The 25631-nt window shown below is 40.6% G+C and overlaps 1 protein-coding gene across 12 annotated transcripts in view; it reads left to right on the forward strand.

The window, feature by feature from the left end:
- Nucleotides 1–25631, forward strand: part of WNK2 (WNK lysine deficient protein kinase 2) — a 116784-nt gene that overhangs the window by 31948 nt on the left and 59205 nt on the right. For all 12 annotated transcript variants that reach the window (XM_085302398.1, XM_085302391.1, XM_085302393.1 and 9 more), the window contains exons 2-4: nt 12952–13124; nt 14051–14271; nt 17889–18046. In XM_085302398.1, the coding sequence (XP_085158524.1) occupies nt 12952–13124; nt 14051–14271; nt 17889–18046 (552 nt within the window). The remainder of the gene's footprint in view (nt 1–12951; nt 13125–14050; nt 14272–17888; nt 18047–25631) is intronic.

The raw sequence follows: 25631 nt of genomic DNA on the forward strand, positions 1-25631 counted from the left end.
ACATACTATGTCTTTGGGTAAGGCTATAGAATTTTCAGCTTTGCAGGAGGGTTTACAAAAAATAAGGAGGAAACATTCTGTTACAGATCTGATGCTTTCAGCATAATTGGTAACCATTATGGGGGATTTTGATTAATATATCCTGGCCAAGCATATAGAATTTGCCTTTGAGTGTTTTCTAACAAGTTGTCAAGTGGTGTTATGAATGTAAGAAAAGTGACAGTTCTTTTCAGCACTTAAAAATTTTCCCCAGATAAGATGCTTCCAAACTCCAGATAAATTATTGTGGGAACATTCAGGAGGAGGAACACTCTGGTCTGCGGAGTGCCTTGCAGTGGTAAAGGGTCCCTATCCCTGCTGCCGGGAGCTTTGCAGGCACACTACAMGAMATGCTTGCTTCCAGTCTCCACATGRCTGTTACTGAAGAAAAGATGGCCTGCTGGCCTTTTTTCTTCGTCCTTGCATTGTRTGCTTCCCGTGTATACTTTCTTTTGAGTCTTATGTTTGCAAGAGCAGCAGTGAGCAGGTGGTGCCCAGGCGGCTGCAGGCCTTCCGGGGGAGCGTTGGGCTGTGGAGTGGGGCTGGAACGAGAGCACGGTGTTTCTGGGGCAACTCCAAGACCTATTAGACTCTTGACTTTCTAGGTGCAAGAATTTAAGTTAGATATTTGCAGTAGTACAGCCATCTGCCAGCTTTTTTCAAAAYGGAGAGAGCGAGGCATCTTAAAGGATTACCTTCCTTTATTTTCTCCCAGTAGAACCCCCAGAAAGCAGTCATGAGAAAGTSCTTAGCAAAAAATTAAAGGAGCGTGGGAGAAGGAAGAGTTGGTGATGGCTGTAGTGCCACTTTCCCCTAGATCTCTAAGGTTTACAGAAGAACTCCTCATCAGTTATTCGTACGACCCAGATGACAGCGAGGAAGGGAGGAATGAAGTGACTAGGGGTGGGTGACTCAGCAGGCCGTGGTGTGAGTGAAGAATGAAGAACCCAGGGTTCGTTAAGTCACTGTTCGAGTTCATTGGAGTTTAAGTGGTATGCAAAGAGCTGTTGCTTTTCTTTTGTCTTGTCATTTTATATTTCTTTCCCAGAGTATAACTAGATTCAGCGTGTATGTGCTTGCACACATATGCACTTGCTCAGTCTTACTTGGATAATGAAAATGAATATATGAAAAGTTATGAAATGCTAAACTTAAAACTGCCTATGCAGCCTTAAATATTTTTCTCATCTGTCCTTTGCACTCAGGCAACTGTTTCCTGGGAGCAAAAYAATATATGTTCAGGTAGACAAAGCCTGAAACTTCCAGGCAGTCGTTGGGCTTTTTGACTGACGAACAGTATTAACTTATAATTCAGCTATCCTTGCGTTTCACTCAACAAAGCAGAGGTTTGTCTCCGACCCTGCGGCCTCTCTGTTGAGTTTCCGAGGTGGTGCGAGTTGGCGTGGCAGGCCCTGATGGAGCTGCGTGGCCTTGGGAGAGCCCCGGCCGGAGTAACGCAGCCTCCTGTTCCTGAATCCGGCCTGGGTTCAGCTCGGCTTTGTGTTTTAAAGTCTTCAAGTATTGGGCTGTGCTTAGACAAGAACAAGCAAAAAATGGCTTTTAACTCTGTTTACATGACACAAGGTCTGTCTTGTGAAAAGAAAAATAGAATTAAAGGTGTATTTAGTACTGCATAAGGGTGATGTTTTGAACTCCAGAATGTTTCTGCTGCAGTCAGGCTTGTTAAATATTTTCTAGTTTAGCTGTCTGGCATGGTGATGGGATTTCTACTCCTATTAATTAGAGAGTTTTTTACTTAGTTTCCTGAAATAAATGTACTTAGTGTGTAATTAGGGACAGAGTTTGAAGGCCTGTTCAGTGGGTATCTTCTAAGACTGGTGACTCTTGACTATACCAGTGACTGGCTAATGAATGCAACACAGTTCATAGGCTTAATTTTGGAGGTAAAAAGTACATGTTCAGCCTTTAAGGATACTCCATTAAAAGCATGATAATATAGTTCCTGTTACTCTATTTCTGGATAAATATAAGTTCTGAAGGTAATGCTTTCTTTTAAGCTACCTTTGCTGAAATAAAATACTTCATGAGTGATAAAAACTAGTTAGCAGTGAAAATGTTTAAAATTCATTCTATACATCACTTATGTTTTTCCATTTTGCAAGTGTCACTTGATGAAAAAATCTGTTTTAGCTGGTTCTTAGCTTTGCTAATGTGGCAAAGAAAATCTTAATCACTTACAAAATATTTTAATACAACCATAAACCTGTGCAAGCCCTTCTGTTGTCTTACTGTGTTTACATTTGGAACCAATTAGGTGACAAGACTTAGCTATTCAGAACACCCAAGACACTGAAAGATGCATGTTATAGAGCGTGTTATAGGATTACTGAGTTTTTTTTTTCCTGAATGTTTGTGACTACAGATTAGTATCCTATTCTTTATTTAGGATTATTTGCAGATTATAATTAATTCACTGGTAGGAATATCTCACTTTATCAAGTGTGTTTTCCAAACTGAAGTATGAAGTTGATAGATTATAGCAGGATGGGAAATGGTAGAATAATGGGATGAAATTGAAAGGAAAATGAAGTTTGCCTGGTGGAAAGACAGGATTGCATGCTACTTAAGAAGCAGTCAAATAAAATTTGTCAGGCAAATTAAATAAAACTTGCTTTACTCTTGCTAATTCTTTGTGCTGTGCTAATTGCTGTTGGAAGCCTGATGGCTAAGTAAGCCTCAACATTTACATGCTGAATGGTAATAGGGTGAACAGCATCATTTTCACTTTTTCTCAGAAGGCTCACAAAAGTGGTACTCCTCAGGTGAGACCTCCCTGGAGTGTGCAGGATGAGAGGAGGAGCTATYACCTGGCCAGCAATGGAGAAGAGTAGAGCAGAGGTGGCTGCACACAGAAAGGAGAAACTGCAGGAGTTTCATACCCTTGAAATCTCTCTTCTCCCCGTGCCTGGAAAATGTCAGCCTTCTGAGGGCAGTAGCATCTCCTTTCTTCCATTTTGCGTATTTTCAGCTATTAGAAAACTATTTTGGGGCAGCAGCAATCAAATGTCTCTTYCCATCTCYGCCACAGCTGCCCGATACCAGAGTRGGGTGGCCGTGCAATCCTTCTGCTTCCAGGGTGCTGTTAGACCCATCTCCTCCTCTGTCGAGGTCCAGTGCTGAAACAAGGTCCTTTATAACCACAGTTGTTATAATTATGAAGGTAACAGACACGGTACTTTGGGGTATTTGTATGCTGGTTTAGGGTCTTCCAACCTTCAAATGGCACTCTTTAAAAACACTTAGAAATGAAAATACTAGTAGGAATCATTATGTCTTTATCAGTCTGTTCCTGCTAGGAGACATGGGAATTTGGCYTCATCTCTTTGAGATGTTATGTCTCACAGTATGAGACATTTTGCGTGACCAAATATTGTGTTCATGGATGACATGAAGCAAGTGAAGCAAAATGCTCTTCAGAAATAGCACAAACTGTTGCATGAACTTTAATGAACCCTGGTTCAGAAGTGAATTCCAGAAAATAATGAAATACTAGAGTCTCATGGCATGTTTACATTTTTTTTTAATTTTTTTTCTGTATTCATTAAGAAGTGGAGGTGTGAATTTTGTGGTTACTCCATCACAGGACAGRTGCCTTAAGTGAGTTAAAAAGTAGCAAGCTGTTCTTGTCTCCAGCAAGAAAGGAAACTGGCCTTTTCTCCAGTGGGAGATCTGGATGAGAAGATTTGGATTCAGTGCTTTATTTTCTGTAGATTTCTAGTAATAACTCAGGCAAATAAGTTAATTTCTCTCTGCCTTTTCTGCAGAATGGGGTCCTGCTCACTGAACTGTGAGTATCTTGAGGACAAGGACTGCTTTTTATGCATTTGGAAAGTGAGTTGCCTCTGGGAACCTCAGTGGGCTTCACAAATACAGCTAACAAATAGTGGGCTGTAACTCCACGRAGTGACTTAGTGAAGAAAAAATGTTGGCTGAAAGCTGGTGTGTAATGAAGCTGTAAGTTTTTTTCCTGATTTGCAAGTTGTCTAATGGCATATCTGYTGTTTGTTCACAGAAAGGGGATTTTCTGCTGTAGGACAACTTCTAATGACAGGTGCTTATAATTGAGTGTATGGTGTGTGGAAATAAGAGTCTAGAGGCTATTACAAATTTATGATATAGGTCATGTGAGTGCTGAAATAATAARGTATAAGTCTGGTATATGAGAGCAGCTACTTTCAGTAATGGCACAAGTGCTTCACAGTCCAAGCTGCTGCATCTCTGAGCCTGCTTTTGCTCCTGGTTATGCCCTTGGGAGAAATCCTGGATTTCCCTGATAGTGAGTGATAGTGGGCAAGCCTTAATGTGAAACACAAAAAGTGAATARTAGTAAGCGAGGGAGGTTTTCATTTTGAATGCAAAATTTTTTTAATTCTTTCCTCTAAAATAAGTTATTGTCTAACTTTATTTCTAAGGCTTTTTTTTTTTTTTTTTAATGTTTCTGAGTAACAGTATCAAAAGGTTAAATAAACCAGATAGGGTGTTATTCCTGCTGACATCAGTAGTTGTTGCCTATAGGAGAACTTACATATTGTTAGGAGATGGCTGAGATCAGATTTTATAGTAATGTAAACTCTCTTTTGTTCAGTAGCCAGTTAGAATAATATATTTCTACTAGCATTTCTCAATGATTATTTAATATAGTGTTGATGAGGATTAACTTTAAAAAAAGAAATGAAGTTTAGCTGTTGGAAAACTTTCTCCTGAAAAATTWTTTGTAGCACTGGTAAAGGTTTTTGAAACCATGTTTCCTAAAATAATTTGGAGAATCAGTTTCTAGAAATGTAAARTATTGCTGGGAAAATATATTTCTTCAAGAAATAGTTTTTCTCCAGTCACACAGGTAATGTGGAGTTCTCTATCCAAACACAAGGGAATTTTGGAATAAACAACATGCACTTTTTACAAACCATGTAATATCCCTCAGACCAAGCTTTGTTCTGAATAGTATCTTCAGCCCTGAATTGGAGTGTGAAGCAGGACCRCCTTCTATGGCTTTTCATGATCAGAACAGCTGCCCTATACAGGTGTGGACTCTATTACTTTTAGATCTTTCTATTTTGGTTAGTTCCTTTAAAAACTTTTACAAAACTGTGGTGTATTTGCCTGAAAAGGCAGTACCATCAATGCAGGTACCAGCTAATGCGTCTTGAGCACACGGTAGGAGCAAAGCAAGTTCCTCACTTACACTGCACTGTGTCTTGGGAGAATGCAGTCTGCTCTGACCAAGCTCTGCATCTCACTCTCAAAATTGTGACTGTARGGCAGGCCAGAACTGTACTTCTTTCCATCATAAATCTGCAATAAAACAGTGTTCAATTATTTGAGAAAGCTATCAATAGGTCCCATTGCTGTTGTTATAACTCAAGGTGATGTCTGATTAGAACAGTATTTGCAGCGCATGAGCAGATGTTCAGATTTAGCACACTGGTGTTTAAAAAAAAGGTTGCTTCTGATGATTTAGATATTTGAGTTCTAATTTCTATTCTTTAGTGCTAACAGGAATAAAAGTTGAAATCAGTCCCTGTTGCAGCTCCTGCRTGGCAGAGGTGAGCACTCACCTCACGTGCAGACCTGTGTCTTCACTAGACAGACCTAAATATGTTCCCAAATGAGGACTTTGTCCTGCTAGGCAAAATGGAATAACCAGCAGCAAGTACAACAGGGTGAGTTTTAGCACTTCTAAAACAAGCTGGTGTTTATAGGCTGGCTYGACACACAGGTAGAAGTCCTTAGGCCAAGAAGTCTGGGTAAGACATGCACAAGTCCTGTGCGAGGGAAGGACATGTGCTGTTCTTGCTGCCTTCCCCCCTCTCCTGGTGGGGCATTAGTTTCTCTTTCTGTCCTGTCAGTTTTTTTTCCTTAAACAAATTTTTATTCCCAGGGTTTTGTGAAGCCTGATTCTGCAGGTTAAAATGACCCATTCAGAAGGTACCCACTCGATATCTGCGCCGACATCCCCAGGAGGGGTTTCTGCCTGTCCCTGCCTACGACAAGCTCTGCTGCAGCCTGGTGTGCAGCTTCCATTCGCCAGTGTGGAGGCTTGGAGGGGGTCGAGTCTCTCACGTAATGTGTGGGCAAGACGAGGCAGAGGGCTTTCGGATATTTTTAGCAAGGCTATCGTGGACAACTTGAACCTTTCAAGGCTGAGGATGGGTCTTTTAAAACACTGACTGTCTTCAGAGTGAGATGGGAGAACTTTATAGTCATTTAAAAACAGCAGCATCGTGGCCAAGGCTCACTCAGGAGCAAGAATGAATTTATTCTTAAGTCAGTGCCACTTTTAAAGGGGTGAAAGTATTTAAAAAATTGTCTTAATGTTACTCAAAATTCAAGATTTTCAACAGAAGAAGTTAGAAAACCAGTGAAACTGCAGAAGCATCACAGCTTTCTAGTTTGATAACAGCTTTGCCACAAACACCCTGTTTTAAAATAGATATACACATTACTACGTTAAAAAAAAAACCTCTTGTGTGGTCTTATTTTCATCTTTTCATTTGATCTCTTTTTCTCATGAGGTGATGACGGGTTCATTCGCAAACCTTGCAGCCACTCACAAGTTAGTAGGCAAGAAACTTGAAGTCAGGGATTAGTCTGTTTTAGAAATCTTATAAAGACCCAGGTAAAAACTAGTCTCTTGCTTATATAACTTGCAAAGACTTAGTCAGAGCCCATATGTTACAACCTGAAGGAAATGATGCTTGTAGATGACTAACAGAACATGCTCCTGCTGTTAGTTTGAGTGTCATTCCAGAATGCTATTCATAAGCCTGCCTTTTTATTTTATTAATGCATTTTCTTTCCGATTCCAATCTTTGCTATTGTTCAACACCAAGGAGCTTAGTGAAGGGGTAAATTTTATATTACCAAAGAGAAGGCTTATGTAACTTGGCTTGGGAAAAGCAGAGTGAAGCAGAGAGCCTGTGTGTCTTGGCCTGGTGACTAATTTGCAGAAATATGACTTATAAATAGGAAGTTATGTAATGTCACTTCCTGCTACAAACTTCATTTTATTCAATCCCTTATAATTCTTTCTGAATCGGTGTTTAATTTACCAAGCAATGATATAAAATGCTAATTGGGAATCCTTTCTTTCTCCACGAAAGAAGCAAATAGCTTTCAGTGTTTTGATGCTTAAAACTGACCATGCAGTCACGATCCGGTGTGCAACAGGCAGAATGCAAAGGAAGTCAATGAAGAGAAACACGTTCTCAATTTATAAACTCCTTTTACTGCTTGCTTATTATTTGTCTGTTACAGACTGCCTTTCATAGTGAAGGATACACTGTGCAATCCCAAACCATTTAGTGCTTTTTTATTTATATGAAAGGCTGAATTGCAGAGCCATAGGCCACCCAGGCTGTATAGGTGGCATCTGTGTAAGCAGTGATGCTCTGCCTGACATGTGCTGCTAGCGCACGCTGTTGTGGCTTATTMCTGCAGAGGCACTCAGTAAACGCCTAACCGCAGCAGCCTCAGAGTAGCTGTAATAATAAATTGGTAAATTCGAGCGCGGGCTGGGGCAGCTGACCGCGGACCCATGTGGCTGCACTTGGAAAGGGTGCTCAAACCGTTCTACTTCATTCACTCTGTGGAAGTATCTGCTTAAAAGAATAAATTTGCTGTTGCATTTTATAAGCACAGTACTTTCATTGCCACTAGGTATGATTCTAATTATGTCATTGTAGTAAAATAACAGACTTACGAGTTTGCATTACGTATATGTTTGCAAAACTGATGTATCCAGGTTCTGAGCGTGGGAAAGCTCATGGCTGCTATATCTGTTCTCAGCACTGCTTTGGTCCTGACTTCGCCACAGACGAATTCTGTGCTGAATCCCTTTAAACGAACCACTTCCGGCAAAGGTGGGGAAAAATCTCTCTGGGGCTTTCTTTACAGCTTATTAAGATGAAGAAACAAGATAAACTTACGAATTCCTTCTTAACAGTATGACGGACTGAACAGCTGTCTCACTTCTTGCTTGGTTCTGTTTAAATTCAGTTAATCTGGAAAGGGTGAATCAGCTCAGTGTGATTGCTCTGAACTTTTGAAGGTTGAAGTTTATTTTAGAAACCTTGATGGTATTTAGTAGATTTGAGAAGCTTTCATTTATTTTAAGTGGAGTTACAATGTAGCCCCTGGAGCCAAGACTGCATATCCCAGTGAAGTGGTAAAGAGCCAAGCAGTGCAGATGCCTTATAAGGAGATGAAGCATGCTAGTAACTGCAAACTAATATTGGTATCATTCAGATGGCATTGAAAACATTTTCTGATTTTTTTTTCTTTTTTTTCTTTTTTTTTTTCTCCTTTTGAGTCTTGTGTCTTGGGGAATCTCGGAAGAGGAGGAGTGATATTAAAGCAGTGGGACAACAGTGAGCTTGTTTGTCACCTCGATGTGACACCACTTTCACCTCCTTCATGATACAGAGGAGCAGAGCAATGCAGCTACRCAGTATCCCTGAGCCACCTCCTTTGCCTGCATGATGTTGGCAATGTCTTCCATTGCAGGCAACCTGCTGGCCAGTAACTTGCTGCCTGAATTTGAGAACTTGCTTTACTTCCAGGCTTTCATAAACTTCATTTGAGTTATGCAAAGCAACACCTTAAATCCACTTTAAATGAATTAGCTTTCTTTGACATTACCTCTCCAAAGAATCTGATTCCTCATCCTAAAATTTTATTATTCAAAGGTAGTTGTTTGAGGCTTAGATTCATACCGATAGCACAAAGTTTTTTTTTTTTTTTTTTTTTTTTTTGCTTGATGTGGATTATGTGGTAGGGAGTAAATGTCCATGAAGGTGTTTTGGGTTTGGAATAAACATTGAGTGAGTCACACAGTTAAAGTGACAACAGAAGTGATTTTGCTGCCACAGAGTATAAAAGAGGTCAACTGTTAAGCCCTTTCAGAAAGTGCTTACACTTTGGCCAACAAATCATGTGTCTGGTTGAACCTCATGGAATTTTAAAAGGATTGGTTTGAGGCTTTAGGTTTCTGCACAGGAAATGCATTGAGAGGATGGGGAGCATGTGAGGGTGGCTGCTCTGCCTGAACCCCTTCCCTGGCCTCTCCTTTCAGGTACTAGTAATGCTTTCTTCTGAGAAAGATGCTTGGTTATCATTTTGATTATAATTACAGGGAAAAAAATCTATATTTTATACAAAATATCGGTATATGTGTCTTCTGCAATCATTTTGTTGCTGTTCTTCAGATTGCCATCTCAGTATTGTGGAGGCTTTGGACGCTGTCTCCCAAAATGTCCTCATAGGCGAGCTCAGGAAGTATGGGATGCATGAGCATACAGTGAGGTGACTTGAGAACTGGCTGAATGGCAGAGCTCAGAGGGTTGTGATCAGTGGCTCAGAGTCTAGTAGGAGGCCTGGTAGCTAGAGGTGTCCCCAGGGGTCGGTCCTGGGTCCAGTCTTGTTCAACTTATTCATCAGTGACCTGTAGGAGGGAACAGAGTGCACCTCCAGCAAGTTTGTTGAGGATACCGAACTGGGAGGGGTGGCTGATGCACCAGAAGGCTRTGCTGCCATTCAGGGGATCCTGGACAGGATGGAAAGGTGAGTGGAGAGGAACCTTAGGAAGTTCAGCAAAGGCAAGTGCGGGGTCTTGCACCTAGGGAGGAATAATGCCATGCCCCAGTACAGGCTGGGGGCTGACCTGCTGGAAAGCAACTCGGTGGAGAAGGACCTGGGAGTTTTGGTGGACAGCAAGTTGACCGTGAGGCAGCAATGTGCCCTTGTGGCCAAAAAGGCCAACGGTATCCTGAGGTGCCTTAGGAAGAGTGTTGCCAGCAGGTCGAGGGAGGTGAGGTGATCCTGCCCCTCTACTCAGCCCTGGGGAGGCCTCATCTCGAGTGCTGTGTCCAGTTCTGGGCTCCCCAGTACAAGAGAGACGTGGAGCTACTGGAGAGAGTCCAGCGTAGGGCTACAAAAGGTGATCAGAGGGCTGGAGCACCTGCCCTATGAAAAATGACTGAGAGAGCTGGGCTTGTTCAGCTCGGATGAGATCCCTCCCTGATCCTTCTCTTCTCCATGTGTATAAAAATCTGAAGTGAGAGTGTAGAGAGGACAGTGCCAGACACTTTTCAGTGGAGCCCAGAGACAGGACAAGAGGCAGTGGGCACAAACTGAAACACAGGAAGTTCCATCTAACACGAGGAAAAACATTTTACTGTGCGGGTGACTGAGCACTGGGGCAGGGTATTCAGAGATTGTGGAGTCTCCATCCTTGGAGATACTCAAAAGCCATCTGGACACAGTCCTGGGCAACCATGGTCTAGGTGACCCTGTTTGAGCAGGGGGGGTTGATTTAGATGATCTCCAGAGGTCCCTGCCAACCTCAAGCATTCTGTGGTTCTGTGAATTTGGTTATTGGTCCGAATGGTCTGGTGCTTGTCATATGCAGCCAGTGATACCAAATGTGAAAATCTACAATGTCCAAGTGATATTTTAAAAGCTACCCACAAATTAGCAGTGGAAGATTTTTCACAATACTCAGAAATCTCAAAATGAGAGTCAAAAGGAACAGTATATTTTTTTTGAAGTTGAGAAAGTCTACTTTACTTTCTTTTCCTTCTCTGCTAACCCACACCATGCTCTTCCTGTCTCACACAAGGAAATGCTCCTTTTCTTCCTTAATAGACATATCTGATTTATTCTACTAGGTTTAAATTAGGAGGAGACTCAGCAGCAGGAGAACAACTGATGGATTTGAAAGCAATTGTCTGTTCTGGCTCATTACACAGCTTTTTTTTTWATTTTTTTATTTTTTATTATTACAAAAAAATGCAGTTAATATAAAGCAGCAGAAATACCAGCGTGTTCCTGCAGCACAGAGCACCACTGCCCGCTGCTTGTGGCCGACTGTGGGGCGAAGGGTGCCTTCGCCTTCCCGTGACGCAGGTCACCTCCCTTGAGCCCCCGGCTTCTCCCAGCCAGGAGTCTGCTCCTGTTGCTCGAGGAAACACTGCTGTGAGCAGCAGCCGTGTAAAATGGGATTGCTCCCGCCTTGTGCCACTGAAGAAGCAGGCTTTTCTGTCTTCCAAGAAGAGCTAAAACATAATTGCTTCAACCCAGATCTTTCCCTTGGAAAATCTCTGTGTCAGGCTAACTTGTTTCCAGCTGTGTGAATTCTCATTACTACGTTGAGTTCTTTGCAAATACAGATGAGGGCAGACTTTCAAAATGGCAGTGGCCTCGTCCCTCTGAATCTCAGTTAAAAATAAGCTGAGTGCCAATTTAATTCACTAAGTAGGTGCTGTTATAAACATACCTAAGTTAGCTGAGAAAAAGAAAATGTCTGAGTTTTTTTTAAAAAAAGAGCTAATTAATTTCAGTGATTTGTGAGCCTTCATTCTATAAGTAAGAACAGTTACACAATCGCGCCTTTTAAAGAACTAAAAAGCTTCAGTTCTAGGACAGTGGGCTGAAGTGCTCCCAGCCCCAAAAACTGTCCATGGGAGTGAAACTGGACTGTGATGGTGTAGCCTTCAGTTAAACTCCTAGTGCTTTGGCACATGACATTTTCTTCTTTTGTGTAGTAGAAACATGATAGTGTGAGAGTGAGCTCTCTGTTGCCTTTTGCTTGTAAGGGTTTAGGTGTYAATCAGCTGCAGGTAGCTGAAGAGGCTTCTGCTAAATTCCATGGCCCCTTGGCCAGCGAGGACATCACGTCCCACTTGGCTGAGCTTGCTGCCATGCTAAGGAAAAGTAGCATAAAGAACCTTATTTCCTCTTCTCCAGGTGAAGCCCACCGGTGTACCAGTGTGCAGGAGGGTTGTTTGCCCCCATGTGGWGTTTGTCCATGGGTAAACTTGCTGTGTATGTACCTGGAAGGTTGGCAGGAGTTCCTGTGAACCATGATCTTGGGAGAGTTAAGAAGATGGCAGCTGAGCAGAATTTAAAAAAACCAATCAATCAACCCCCCAAAAAACCCCAAAAACAAAAAACAAACTTGGGAGGGGCTTGGTTATTTATGTTTTTGGAGTTTGCTTATGCTCATTGCTGGCATGAGGAGCTCTTGAAGAAAAGAAGCCTTTCTTAGATCTTAAATACTTCTTACCTTTTCATTTAGTTTCTCTAGGAAAACGAGGCCGGTGGAATGTGGCGTTCTTCATATTTCTAAACTAAAATAAATTTCTAATCTAAAATAATCTAATAATAATCTAATTTCTAATCTAAAATAATAATTATTCCCATACTGCCAATGTGCAGCCTAAAGAAAAGGTGGAAGGATGATTTTAAATCCTTCATCATTTTTTAAATAAAAATCAATAAAGTTAAGCAGAACAGTAGATGAATAGAAAAACTGGTACATTCATTTTTGAGGTGCTACTGTATAATTTTTTCCTACTGAAATGGAAAAGGCTGTATGGCCCAGTGCAGTTACTCAGGGAAATTCACCTTGTAGTTGCTGCTGTATAATAATATGATGCGCTGTATAATATGTACAGCCATTTAAACACTGAGCGTTCACAGTCATAAAAGAAAACAGTAGCTTAGCTGTGACTGCGTTGCACACCTGGAAATGAGGTGCTGTGTTTGTTAATCTCTCATATAATGACCCTCACAAACCAAAACAAGAAGTAAATAGCAGTATGTTGGTACATCAAGATACTGATACGGTTACGTTGCCTGGAATAGTAATGCTGTCAGGTAGCGTAGCACCGATGGTTTCTGGTTCGGAGGCAAGGCTTTGTCTTTTTGACACTGGGCTTGAGGCTCCTGCCCTACTGCATACACACTGCTCATCACTTCCATAAAAGATTTTGTAATTGTTCACGATACAATCGTAAATCTAGAATTCTGAAAAGCGTAGCAATAAAGTTACAATGGCTTTGTTTTATTTTTGTTAATTCAGTACTAATAATGTCTTATTTTGGATTATAGGACAGAAAATTAACAAAAGTAGAGAGACAGAGATTTAAAGAGGAAGCGGAAATGTTGAAAGGTCTACAGCATCCAAATATTGTAAGATTTTATGACTTCTGGGAATCCTGTGTAAAAGGAAAAAGATGTATCGTGCTGGTTACTGAATTGATGACCTCTGGAACACTAAAGACGTAAGTACTGTGCTCCTGGTGAGGAGTCTAAGAATAGCTATGGAAATTTTTAGAAAAATCCTACTTTCATATTCTGAAAAAGGCATCTCAAGATAAAAGAAAAAAATGGAGCTGTTCTCTGGTGTCTGTCATTTGTCCCTGTGTTTGAACTTCATGGATTTGACAGGAAGAATTTTGGCCTCCATCTCTCTTCCCCGATCTTCTGTTGCAATTATGTGACTGGAAGCAGTTCCCTGTTTCATCCTCTGTGTGTGATGGTCTAATTTGTCAGGATGTATTTTTGTGATCATTTCTGTGTGCTCGTGTTTGCATGTTTTGTTACAAAATTCAGACAGGATAGCACTTGAATGGGGGAATCTCTTTTTGAAGCAGAAAGTGCTCTGGGTTATCTACTAAACAATATTAATTAATAGCTTTCGGTACTGACAATCTTGTTAAGGTCGATATAAAACAGTTGGCATGAATTCTGGAACAGATTTTCAGCCCCAATGGGAGTGATAYTCATCACTGCTTATATCCAGTGCACTGCTCTGCAAGTACATTAGCAGGTTTTATGTTTTCTTTTTTTTCCAAAGTATACTGTCCCCATCATTGTTCTAGATAAAGGGAAAAAATGCAGGTGCATGGTACAGAGGTCAGAATCTTCTGGTTAAAATTAAACTTGAGTATTGTTCTGATCTGAATATATGAAGAGTATTTAATCTCTTTTCTCTGCATAAGGTGGGTAGCTTTAATATTAGACTTCACCAAAAATGTTTATCTTCCTCCCTATAAATGAATGTTCTGATTCCTCCTTTAGAAAGATCTATTTGTTGATGTTTCTGAGTGGCAGTGTCTAAGGAGGCTTTTTTTTTTAATCCAAAATAAAGTACCAACCTCTAGTATCTTTTATACCATTTTGTTTTCTGTGTTTTTTTGCACTGTAGGTATCTGAAGAGATTTAAAGTGATGAAACCAAAAGTCCTGCGTAGCTGGTGCCGGCAAATCCTGAAGGGCCTTCTTTTCTTGCACACAAGAACTCCACCAATAATTCACAGAGACTTAAAATGTGACAATATTTTTATTACTGGACCAACTGGATCTGTGAAGATAGGAGACTTAGGCCTGGCAACCCTCAAGAGAGCTTCATTTGCCAAAAGTGTAATAGGTAATCATTCTGTTCTTCTTGGCTTCCTTCTGGTGTGATGGTTGTCTTTTTAATGTGCCTTTCTTTCACACCTCACAGTAGTGTTATCTTCACTTGCAGGTTGATTGCAGAGATTAAAGTGGTTTTGTGAGAGTTTCTTTATACTGTAAAAATCTCAACCTATAAATCCAGGAAATGTTACCGKGACCTACTCTTTTCCTTCCTTTGGTATCAGAATGGAAAAGTACTTTCTTATTAAAATATTACTTTGCATCCTCCTCYTCTTTCCTACAAAAGAGCCAGCAACAGTTCTCAGCAATGTGTATCCTCCCCTGAGCACAGGCTCAGCGACTGCTGGAGAAGGAGAGGAAAGTAGAGAGAACGGGGGACAGCAGCAAGGCCAGCTCTGTCACTGACCAGGTGATGCCAGGAAAGGGTGTGGAAAGCCCYCAGGAAGAGGAAGTTTTCCGTTTCCAGTGATGCTAGGGTAGGGGCAGGGACTCTCGCTAAAGGGAAGGGCAGCCTGTTCTGCCAGTAGTGCCCTGCAGAGCCTGGCTCTCTGCCTTTCCCCTTCCCTGGGCTGTTAGCAGGAGAGTTTTCTTCTGCAGCAGCTGCAGAGCTCGCTCATAACTCCATCGCGTCCTGGCAGAGTCCTACCAAAACGACATCTGTAATTTATTAAAAATCAGGAGCTAAAAAATTAAAAGTGTCCGCTAGAATATGCAATAGCTGATCTCCTTAGGTGATACCACATGAGAAGTATTCCCTCAGCCAGAACAGTGTTTAGATGTGTTTGAACTTGATTTTGGTTGAATTGGAGGACATTTTCTGAATGATTACTGAAGGATGATATTTTCTTGCAAATGTTAAGTTTTAACTCTTTCTCTGAGGGAAAAGCACGTGTGATCTGCTTCTCCTGAATTCTCAACATGCTGTATTTTTTTTCTCCATGCTTCCTTAGCAAATCTCCCTTGGACAGTACATGATATTTGTAAGAAGTTGTAAATTCCTGAAACAGAATGCTGAAAGTGAGGGAATTTGTCATAYGCATAGTCATCCTTTAGCTTGCTTTATAAATGGAAATTAGATAGTAAGAGCAATTTTCAGGGTTATAATCACTTAACTTAGCAAACTCATAGTGATGACCAGTATTGCCTAATTATATATATATATATGAAAAAAATAAAAATAAAGTAAAAATTTGGGTGCTATCATTCAAAAAGTAGTTGCTTAAGTAATTGTTTTAGCATCTCAAATTCTCATGAATTGTGTTTGTTTACTAATATTTTATACAAAAGTAGTAGCCTTTATACATCGAGAACCTGATGTCCTTGAAGTCAAAATATGATAGAAACTTGGAGCTATGGCTGCTTAACCTTGTTAACTTCAGTGAAGTCATATTGTTTTATATTGGTTAAGTCTCTTGGCTTCCACAGACTGGGAATAAAATCTGTAATAACAATATGAATTCCTGTAAAATTAGTTGTTAGCACAGTGCTGTCAAACCTTGCTCATATCATGTCTAGAACAAATCCAGTGATTAAAAGTGCTGGAGATTGCAGGCMAGTTGTCTGTATTCGCTTTGACAATCTGGGTTTTTTTTTGTTTGTTTGTTTTAAATGTATTGATTTCTCTTGAGTAGTGCTGCTCCAAGGAAAGAATTAGGATCCAGCTTCTCCTCGGGCCGCTGCATGGCCAGCCAGGCTTTTGAGGGCTGTGAGTTGCCAGCCCTGGAGCTCTCTGCTACCACCTGTAGCCTTACATTGCCACCTTACCTTTGCCTGCAGCAGACCTTCTCCATAGCTGTAGCAGCCTTAAAGGAATCCTAGTAGCAGTAATCCTGTATCTGTTTTGACTGAGTGAAGTCAGTATGGCTGCAGCCCAGTTTTTCACTTGTTGTGTTTGTGCCAGCACTGATGCTCATTTGACCTTGCTATGTGTCTGTTCAGTGAACCAAACCAGTGCAGAACTAGCTTGGCAAAGAGAAGTTGAATGGCTACTAAGCAGTTCTACATCTATGTGGTTTGTTTAGTTAAGAATATTTCTATGCATGTGTTCCTTCCCACCCCTAGGGATGGGTGGAAAATATCATTTTCATGGTATTTTGGAATGGTGTCAAGAATATCATTTGCTGCTTAGACAATCACTAKCACTTTTTCACATTTATAACAAACTTGTTTTAAGTGCTCCGTAATTCGTAAGATTCACTTCTGCCTCKGAAGTGCCTGGTTCACTCTGAAACKATGCAGGAGGTCTGAAGAGCTTTTTGGGTCTGACAGCTGTTAACTCTTTGCTGTTAGCAGRCATAGGCTTTTTCTGCCAGCTGCTATGAAGCCAGAGATCAGATATTAAATTCAGAAGTTGCTGTGAAACTTTCCTGACATGGATCCAGCTAGCTTATGAAGGCTGAAAGAATGTCTTCAAGGTGGAAGGAACATAAGTGACGGGAGAGAGCCCCAAAGCTTATCAAATGTTGCAGGGATGTTTTAACTGAGGTTTATTACATGAGTTAGGCCAGTGCTACATTAGAAAACGTGTAAAAGCTGTTTTGCTGACAACCCTGCTTTTGAGAGGCGTAGCTTATGCTGTCATAATAAAGATTACATCAGGTCTCCAAATATAAGTAAGGACAAAAGCTCTTTTTACTGGTATGTATACATTATTTTAATTGGAATCATGCCTTTGCTGATACTAGAGAGGGCATAACAAAAAACCACCTGTTATTAACAGGCATGCTAAGCTGACAAAAGGTTCTGGAAAGGGGCATTTAGATGCAGAATTCRGATTTCTCTGGCAAAGGCTGAGCAACTCGTGTGACTAAACTTCCCGGTCTGTGCTCCATATAGACACATTTCTCTGCAGCTGTTGATGCCATTGAACTTTTGCTTGTTCTTGCTGCCCTGTGCAAAAGGGAGCGTTTGCAGGTGTTGTAAGTAGCTGCTTGTCATAAAGCTGCTGCTTGCTGTAACGAAGCAGAAAACACAGTGCTTCACTTCACATTCAGCCAGTTGCATCAGATGTCTGGCACCCGAGTCCCTGTGGAGTAGGACCTTGTTCTGTAAGTCAGCTTGTTGATTTGTCCCACTAATCCAGTGACAGAATCTTGTTTCATGCTGGTGTGCTGTGCGTGACTTTGGAGATGAATTTGTGATAGCACTTGCTGTCAAAGTGCTGTCTGTCTGCTGGGTAGTTGCTACTTATCTCTCTGGAGAAAAAAATGCAAATTAACTTGGACAAAAACAAGGTGAAAGCTTCTCATTTCTTCTGTTCTTTTTRCCACTGAAGACCTATACACACCCCCCTCCATCCACAGCAAGGAACCATTTTGAGACTTCCAATGTATTTTCCAGCACGCTGCTATATTTCATTTCAGACTTTTCCTGTTCACTTTTGGAATTTGTGTGTTTTTCCTCTCTTCTCTTATTACCTGTGAGAGATGGGTGTGCAGGCGTGTGTGCTTGCTTTGGATTTCTTTCCTGGGGGATGCTTGAGCTGTATTTTAATTACTTTTGTCTTTTGAAATAAGCTCACATACAKCTTTTGCTGATGTAATAGGCACGTTTTTATAGGTGGAAAAAAYACAATTAAAGCCATTTAAAATTTGTAAAGAATTTATTCTTTTGTGTGTGCATGTGTAGGTACTCCAGAGTTTATGGCCCCAGAAATGTATGAGGAACACTATGATGAATCTGTGGACGTRTATGCTTTTGGGATGTGCATGTTGGAAATGGCTACCTCAGAATACCCTTATTCAGAATGCCAGAATGCTGCTCAAATTTACCGGAAAGTAACCTGTGTAAGTGAACTGCTGTAATTTTTGTTTGCATCTTTAATATGGGATTTTATAATCTGAATGTCTTAAAAAAAAAAAAATCACTGTCACATCGGGACTGTTGAGTGTGGGAAAAGCCTAGTGTGGTATAGGAATGGAGGTGTCTTAGCTCTGGGTTGTGGAAAACTTGCAGATTTATTGGGAAGTTTACAACTCTGCAGCTGGATTTCTTTTGACTGTACTGCCGCTGTGTACAATATTTTTAGTAATCTTTTGCTTATTTTTTTAATCTCCACCAGCAAAAAGTATATGAAAGTGGAGAAGGATAATTAGGGAAAATCTCCATCCTAGTCTCACCTCCTGAATGGGGACTATTCAGAATCAACCAAGTATCCCACAAAGCTAAGACCACCAACTTTTAGGTTGCAGCCTGAATAAATATTCCTTTATGTTTTGCTTGATTCAGATTTCCAACACGGTGTTTTGCAGTTTGTATGTATAGCAAATTACCTGAAGACAGAAGGGAGAAAATACACTAATGCTTAATTCTGGAGTGAGCCAGAAGAGCTTTATGTCTGCATTTAGGAACTCTGTTAATTTCCAGGCAGAAACCATGGAAATGGATCTACTGCATTTTTAGAAGTGAAGTTAGACTGAAGAAAAAGGCCATCTAAAATAACCTCTATACTAAGTGAAATATCCACTCCCTCACCCAAAACACCAAAAATACTCTTTTTCCCAGATAATAAATGTGTTTGTTTATATGGACTGCTCTGGGGACTCCTGGGGGGGGGGAGGGGGGGAACAAAAAAAACCTCCTGAGTCTGTAAGATGCAATCAGACTGCAGATCAGTGGAAGAATYACTGACTGCAGAGAAGTGGAGCTTGCCAAGTGCTTTGGCAGCTGTAGTCATGTTCTGCTCTACATGGTTAAGTAACACTARGAGTACARTAGTTTTTTCAGGACAGATTATCTYAAACAGATTGGTTTATCAAAAATTTCACYAGGTACTACTTTCCATCTGTGATCTTGCTACAGAAGGAGATAGTGAGCCGTGTGGCTTGGCCATCATACATCACCATCACCAAAAGATAGTTGGAACACCTGGGATATGAAGAGGGTAGTCATCTGAAGAAAGCTGCACTAGAATTTGCAAAAAAATAACTACGGATGAGGTTACTTTTATTTCATTGACATACAAGCAAGAAAGAGTAGTTAGGCCTACATAGTAGATGCATTGAGCCAAATCCATCTCTCAATCTCCAAAAGTAAGATCCCCGAATTACAGTTAGCATTGCCTTTTTTCCACTGCTTGTGATCAAATGAAAATCTTCCTACATAAAACTTAACTAGTCAGTTTTGAGATGTACTTGAGACCACGTGCCACCTCAAACAGGTTTAGTGAATCGTATTAGTAGAGATACAGTCTTGTAGATACCGTAGTTGGCTGACACTGTTCGAGGTCTAAAGTGTATTTTCTGATTTGTTGCATAGTAATCTCACTCAGAACATAGAGATGCCTCCATCAGATTCCCAAACGCTTACATGTGACAGATAGAGGTTTTATGGGCATTTTAATTTTTATAGRTTTATTTTATATTGCCCAACCTCTGTCTTTTCCCATCACTGAAGACCAGGAGTCAAGGAAGTTGGTGCTTTTGTAGCTTGCTATGCTAGCCAGATGTGATGATGCTGACCTGACAGGGAGGGAGGATGCAAGCATTTCGGCAATCTTTGTTTAAAAGCTGAAGTCCAGATTATGAGAATCAAGAGGATTTCCTGTTGGCAATATGCAATGACTTACAGAATACAGGAGAACACATCTGAACAGGAATGCAGCTTTATCTCATTTCTGTGTAAATTGTTGCAAGCTGATGTTTGTAGCTTGGCAAAGCTGAATCTTTTCCCACTAGATTGTGATTCTGATTTTAGGTAGCTTTACTCTTCTTGCAGTGCTGCTTTCAACTTGCAGCTGTCCAGGGAAGGAGGTGGGGGGGAACAGACACATGAAGTTGCTCAGTAATGCAGCTACCTTCATTGCTAGCTGATGCTCAGGTAGCTGGAGCAACTCTGGCACTAGAGGGAAGGAAGGAGGTGTGAACTGAAACAGTGCTCTGTACTGTGGACTTGCTGGAAACTCATACTGCATCTTTTCAAAGAAGTGAAATACATTGGGGGCTCAGAGAAGCTACTTGCCTGAATCCTTTGATGGTAACTTCTTATATCACGTTGTTATTCCTTGTTGTCGCAATGTTATTCCGCTCGCTCTTCTCCTGAAAGGAAAAGTTTCCTTTCTTTGGTGCAGTGGCTGGTTGGCTTCTTTTAGGTACGTAGTACTTAGTATCTGCTCTAAATGCTGTCCTTGTAGGTAGCTTAGAGATATCACTACACTCTAAAGCTTCAAATGATGATACTGGAAGATTCTTCTAGTGCCAGCTTTGGGGTCTTATGTCCTGAATGTGATACTGAGTGTCCCTTTGGCCTGGTAATCTAGGTACTTAGTTATAAGCAGAGTTGATATGTTTTAGCTGCTGCATTGGGTAGAAGTTTGGGTGAGCTATAAGCCTAATTTGTTTGGAGAGCTGCCATCATGGTTAGCTAAAGTTAAGGTGACCTGCGTGCCTGTGTGAATGTATTTAGAGCTGTAAATGCTATCTTACGTGTTTCATTGCTCCACATACTTGCAACAATTTAGAGTGTGTGCAACCCTTAGCCATATGGAGCACTGGYAATTAAGACTTTGTGAGACTTCTAAGCCTCATTTGTCAAAACAGTATCCAAGATGGCAAAAAGTAATGATTAATCAGAGGATCCCTAATTAGATTTTTACATTTCAATTAGTAGTCGTTTTGTAAGCACTAAAAGTCTGAGCCAAGTTGTCTTCTGTGGCAGTAACCTTTACAAAGCCAAGAGTTATATGGTAATTTATTACAGCTTTTTAAAAGTGGTCTTATACTAACAACTTTAGAGAACTTGAAAAGTTATTCTTGTGAAGGTGAAGACTATTAAAAGGTGACTTTATTGCTACCAAGAGGGGGTACCTTTGGAACAGAACTTCCCTACCCATCTGGTGGATACAGACACGTAGGGCACACGGGCTGCTTGCTCCAATGAATGCATTAGCAGGGGGAAGCAAAGGCATCAGGATTTCTTGGATGGAAAAATTGGCATTACTTTCATTACAAGGAAAGGGTTAACTAACCCTCTCTGGAGAGGGGAGAATCTCTGTGGCCTGCCATGAGCTGCTGAACTGTCACAGCCGGAGGAGGAGCAGGGGGTGGTCCTATCTGATGAGGGTGCCAGAGGAGCAGGGCAGCCGTGGAGAAGGTCCTTGTTCCCAGAGCAAATCTCTCTTGAACTGAACTGCTTCTCCCGAGAAGCCCTGTCTGCAGAAGAGCTGGCGGCRGCCGGGGATACTGCTGGGATCCATGTGAGTATGCTAGCAGGAGCTCTGCTGTTTCTGAGGGAAGCTGCTACTGCAGTTCAAGTGGAGGAATTTATGGTGCAGGGTCCCTGGACCTTGTCCATATCCTGAGCGCTCTCACAGGTGCTTGGATCTGCCTGGTTACTTGGGGTGGTGACAACTTACAGARGAAAAAGTCATAGTTTAAAATCACTTTTCGTAAGAGTTAGGGTTGCAACTATCATGCAGCAGCTCTTACTTGGGTTTGTTTTCACCGTGCTGAAATACAGTATGTAAATAAAGTGTAGACTTAAGCTAAGAGACTGAATTATACTAAGTCTGTTTCTCAGAGATAGGTGAGGTTCGGAGGCTCACTAGAGCGGAAGTTGCCCCTGACCTCAAATAGATGGGATGAATGATGCAGCTCTCTTAAATGCTGTACCATACATCAGCTTTTCAGTGAAAAAGAAATTTACTTAATTTTTTATGAAACTGCTTTTTGRAGGAAAAAACTTGGCACCAGTAATGTAAGTGCCATTTCTAGTATTTAAAATTGAGAGTGAATATAACTTGAAAGTTCTACCTCTGTGTCTAGGTGCTCTATGCTTTTGTTTTGTAATTACAGAATAAAATAATGTGCTGTTTCTGCCTTGGCCCATTATCATGGCAGCAACCACTGGAGGTGCTGATAGCACCTGTGAGGTTGACACTGCTTGCTTACATTTGAATGAAGAAAGTAATTGCTTACTAGTGAAGGTAGAGTAGCTACCTTAATCTTTAGGCTGCCTCTAACCCAACTTTGACTTACCCTGGGATGCATGTCCCCTGCGGTCACAGTATATTATTTAATGCTGCTATTGTGACAATTTTTTTTATCATTTTTACTCCCTTTCCTAACACTGTGTCAAGCTCTTGTCTACTAATAGGACGTAAGATAACATCTGAAGTCAGATCTTTTGAAGTCTCGTGCATTGGTAACAGATAGTGGTGTGCAGAATTGATTCATTACTTGTCTGAAACATGGTTATTTTGTTTTAAGGTATTCTGCAGTATGTATRTCTATGGTTTATTAAACTATAAGTTTATTACACTTACGTGGTGACTTTCTACTCTGTTTGAGCATGTTCTCTTGACTGAATTTCATTGCTGCTTTAATTTTCCGCTGTTGTTTTTATGTATCTGCAACTGTATGCACATAATAGTTCAGGCTAATATGACAATCATAATAATTTCCTGAGCTGTTTCTCAAATGTACAAACTGGCTCATTTCTCTGGCATATCAGACGTGCTTGTTATGACTTGTACACTTTCTCTCTGCCCTTTCAGCCTTAGCATCCAAAATGTAGATTTCTGGAGCATAAATTGACACACTTTCATTTATTGCTTTCTTTTAGGCCCCTCCTGATGACKTTTTATGCTTTTTGTCACACTTTAAAGAGCAGTTGAAAGAACTGAAACATGTATGTGATTGAGTCTGTAATGAGAAAGTGAAGCTCTTATGTTCTTTGGGGCCTATTGCAGCAGCACACGCTGCAATTTAAATTAAGTGCAAAAGATGATAAAACCAGTAGACTCTTTGGTTGAGTTTAATCATGCATGATAAAAATAAGAGAACCCCCAGAAAAATAGAAAATGCATATTTTTCAAGCAACAAGTCATAGCCCCATTTACTGCAGTTAACTTGAAAGCGCTTCCCTGGTCAGCATATTTAGTGACCTTTGTTCTGAAGCTATAATCTCATTTTTCATGCGTAACTTGATGGGTTTTCTTAGTCGGATTTTTTTTTTTTTTTGTATTTAATCATTCTGGCAAGTAATTTTGATGTAGACAATAGGCGTATTTTGTAGTGAAACATCAGAGTCTGTGACCTTCCCATGCAGCTGCAGTGMAATGTTTTCTTACTGATGCTTTGGAGAATTCACAGCAGACCAACTCCATACACTGGGATTCAGTGGATACATAAACCCCATTGGGTTTAGCAGAACAAACCTATAGATATAAAACAACTATCACATTTATAGTGTTCCATTTTGCATTTTAGTTTATGAATGTGTTGAATATTTTCTCTGTTTATAAAATATGTATTTTTTTTAAACAGATGGAAAGTCTATAGCTGTAGCACTGCAACAGCAGACAAGTAATATTACGAATCTCATTACACTGACTTTCTGTGTATTTCAGATACCTTCTCCAGGTAATCTTTGTAGATTAGCATTAGGGCTGTATATCATTTTGCAGTGAAACAGGTGAATTTATAATTGCGTGCAATGGGCTTGCTGCTAAATGCTCTGGAATAAAGTACTGACAGAATGGAGAACTTTACCTGCTGTTTGTTAACTCCAGAAACAGTTTAGTGGGGTGTAATTTCAGTCCTGGAAACAAAGTTTCAGCTCTTTTGGAAAACAAAGGCTTCCCCTCCCCCCCCCTTTTCTAAGAACTATCTGTTTCCAGGGAGGGCACTTAGGTAGAAGTTGAAATTTCAGTTCTGAGCAGGCTGGAGCTCAAGGGCATCCTGCCAGACTGAAGAAAGGCAGGCAGAAAAGTTACCAACTGATGAGAGTCAGAGCTAATGTTGACTTATATGGCATAAGCTGGGCATTTCTTAAAGCATCATGTATTATTGTTTCAAAGGTTTGCTTTGCTGATGAAAAAATGACAAGCAGCTATTCTTAGAGTACTGAGAACAAGCTTCACTTTTTTYCCCCTAATGTAGAGGTTAAAGGTTTAATGTCCTATAGCCTGACTGTAGACTCAGCTATCTTATACTGGAGTACACTGTACTCACCTTTCAAATCTAGTCAATTTGGAAAAGAAGCTGTGGAGACTATTTGAATGCTTCTCATTGTGTTGATGAGTTGCTCTGGTCTGGGTGGGGATTCAAAGTAAATAATCCTTTTGGGGGAGAAATATTCGTGAAAGGAGCAAAGGAAGATTATTTGCTTTCTTTTGTCTTRTCTTGCTGTTAGACTTGTGTTTTAGCATTTGAAGAATTTGTATGAAAATATCTCTGTCCACCCTGTGTCAACTAACTAGCCCTCCACTGCAGATGCRGTGTGGCTGTATTCACTCTTGTTTGAGGTGGCTGTACAGTTTTCATACTGCTGTGGATGGAAAGGATCTATCAAAGTCGATATGCTTTGATTTTGGTGCARTGTTTCCTTGGGAATGCTCAGAAAAGACAGATGTATAAATGTATGGGATGGGGCCTTTGATTTCGGATAGAAACAGGTGTTTCAGATAAGCCCCCTCTGTTGCTGTTGCCAGGAGGTTTGGAAGTGCCACAGCATAGTGCTCTGGGGAGGAGGTGCCGCAGGAGAATGAGACGGCCTTGGAGATGTTAATGACAACTAAGGAGCAGAAGCACACTGTAGCGTCTGAGCTTTGGGGAAAATGCTTTGGAAAAGCAGTTCYATTTAGTGCTTCATTGTGTGTATTTTGTCCTTGTTTATTTTAGTCATGTATTCATAATTTAGGCGGTTGGTGAATTAGTACAATAGATGTTTTGCGAAGAGTCAGCACTCCTTCAAAGGATGTTGAAATGACCGTGGCATGTGTAGGAGTCGCTATTATGGAAGCAATTTATAAGGTCAAAAATCAGGGTCAGTCATCAGGGATGTGTCAAATGAAACCTTTCAAAGGAAACCTGATTTCTAGAAGCCCAGCATGTCCTGACCTGCTCCATTCCAGTCATGTAAGCATTCAAGTCAAGCCACCTAAATGATGAATCAATATGAATTCTGGAAAATAAAATTAAATTGATACAGTGATATGTTGTATACTATTTGTGCCTCTCATATGTTTAGTTTGTGTCAGAATACTTATGAAAAAACCTACAGATATAAAAAAGCACCTGGCATGTTCCCTTGAGTACCTAAATATGCAAGCAATTCATTCACCTTAGGAAACGGTGCCTGGTAGTAGAAAGCTCTTCAGGTAATAGGGTGGAAGTAGCCTCTACTACTGTGTTTAATGCACTCATTTTTCTCAATTGAAATTGAAACTTACACACATTTGTTGCTTTTGTCATCTGCTTTTCAGTTGCTTATGACATACTGATGATACAATTTCAAGTATTTGTCAAAAACAATTGTGCAACTTTAAAAGAACGGGAATGTGAGACCTCTACTAAAACACTGGAAATGTTATCAGCTCTTTATCAGCTGTTCAGCCTTGTAATAGCTCCCTTGTAGTATGTTGACTATTTA

Source organism: Rhea americana, unplaced genomic scaffold (genome assembly GCF_003343005.1).
Source record: "Rhea americana isolate MKP2758 unplaced genomic scaffold, rheAme1 scaffold_19, whole genome shotgun sequence".
NCBI classification, from domain to species: Eukaryota; Metazoa; Chordata; class Aves; order Rheiformes; family Rheidae; genus Rhea; species Rhea americana.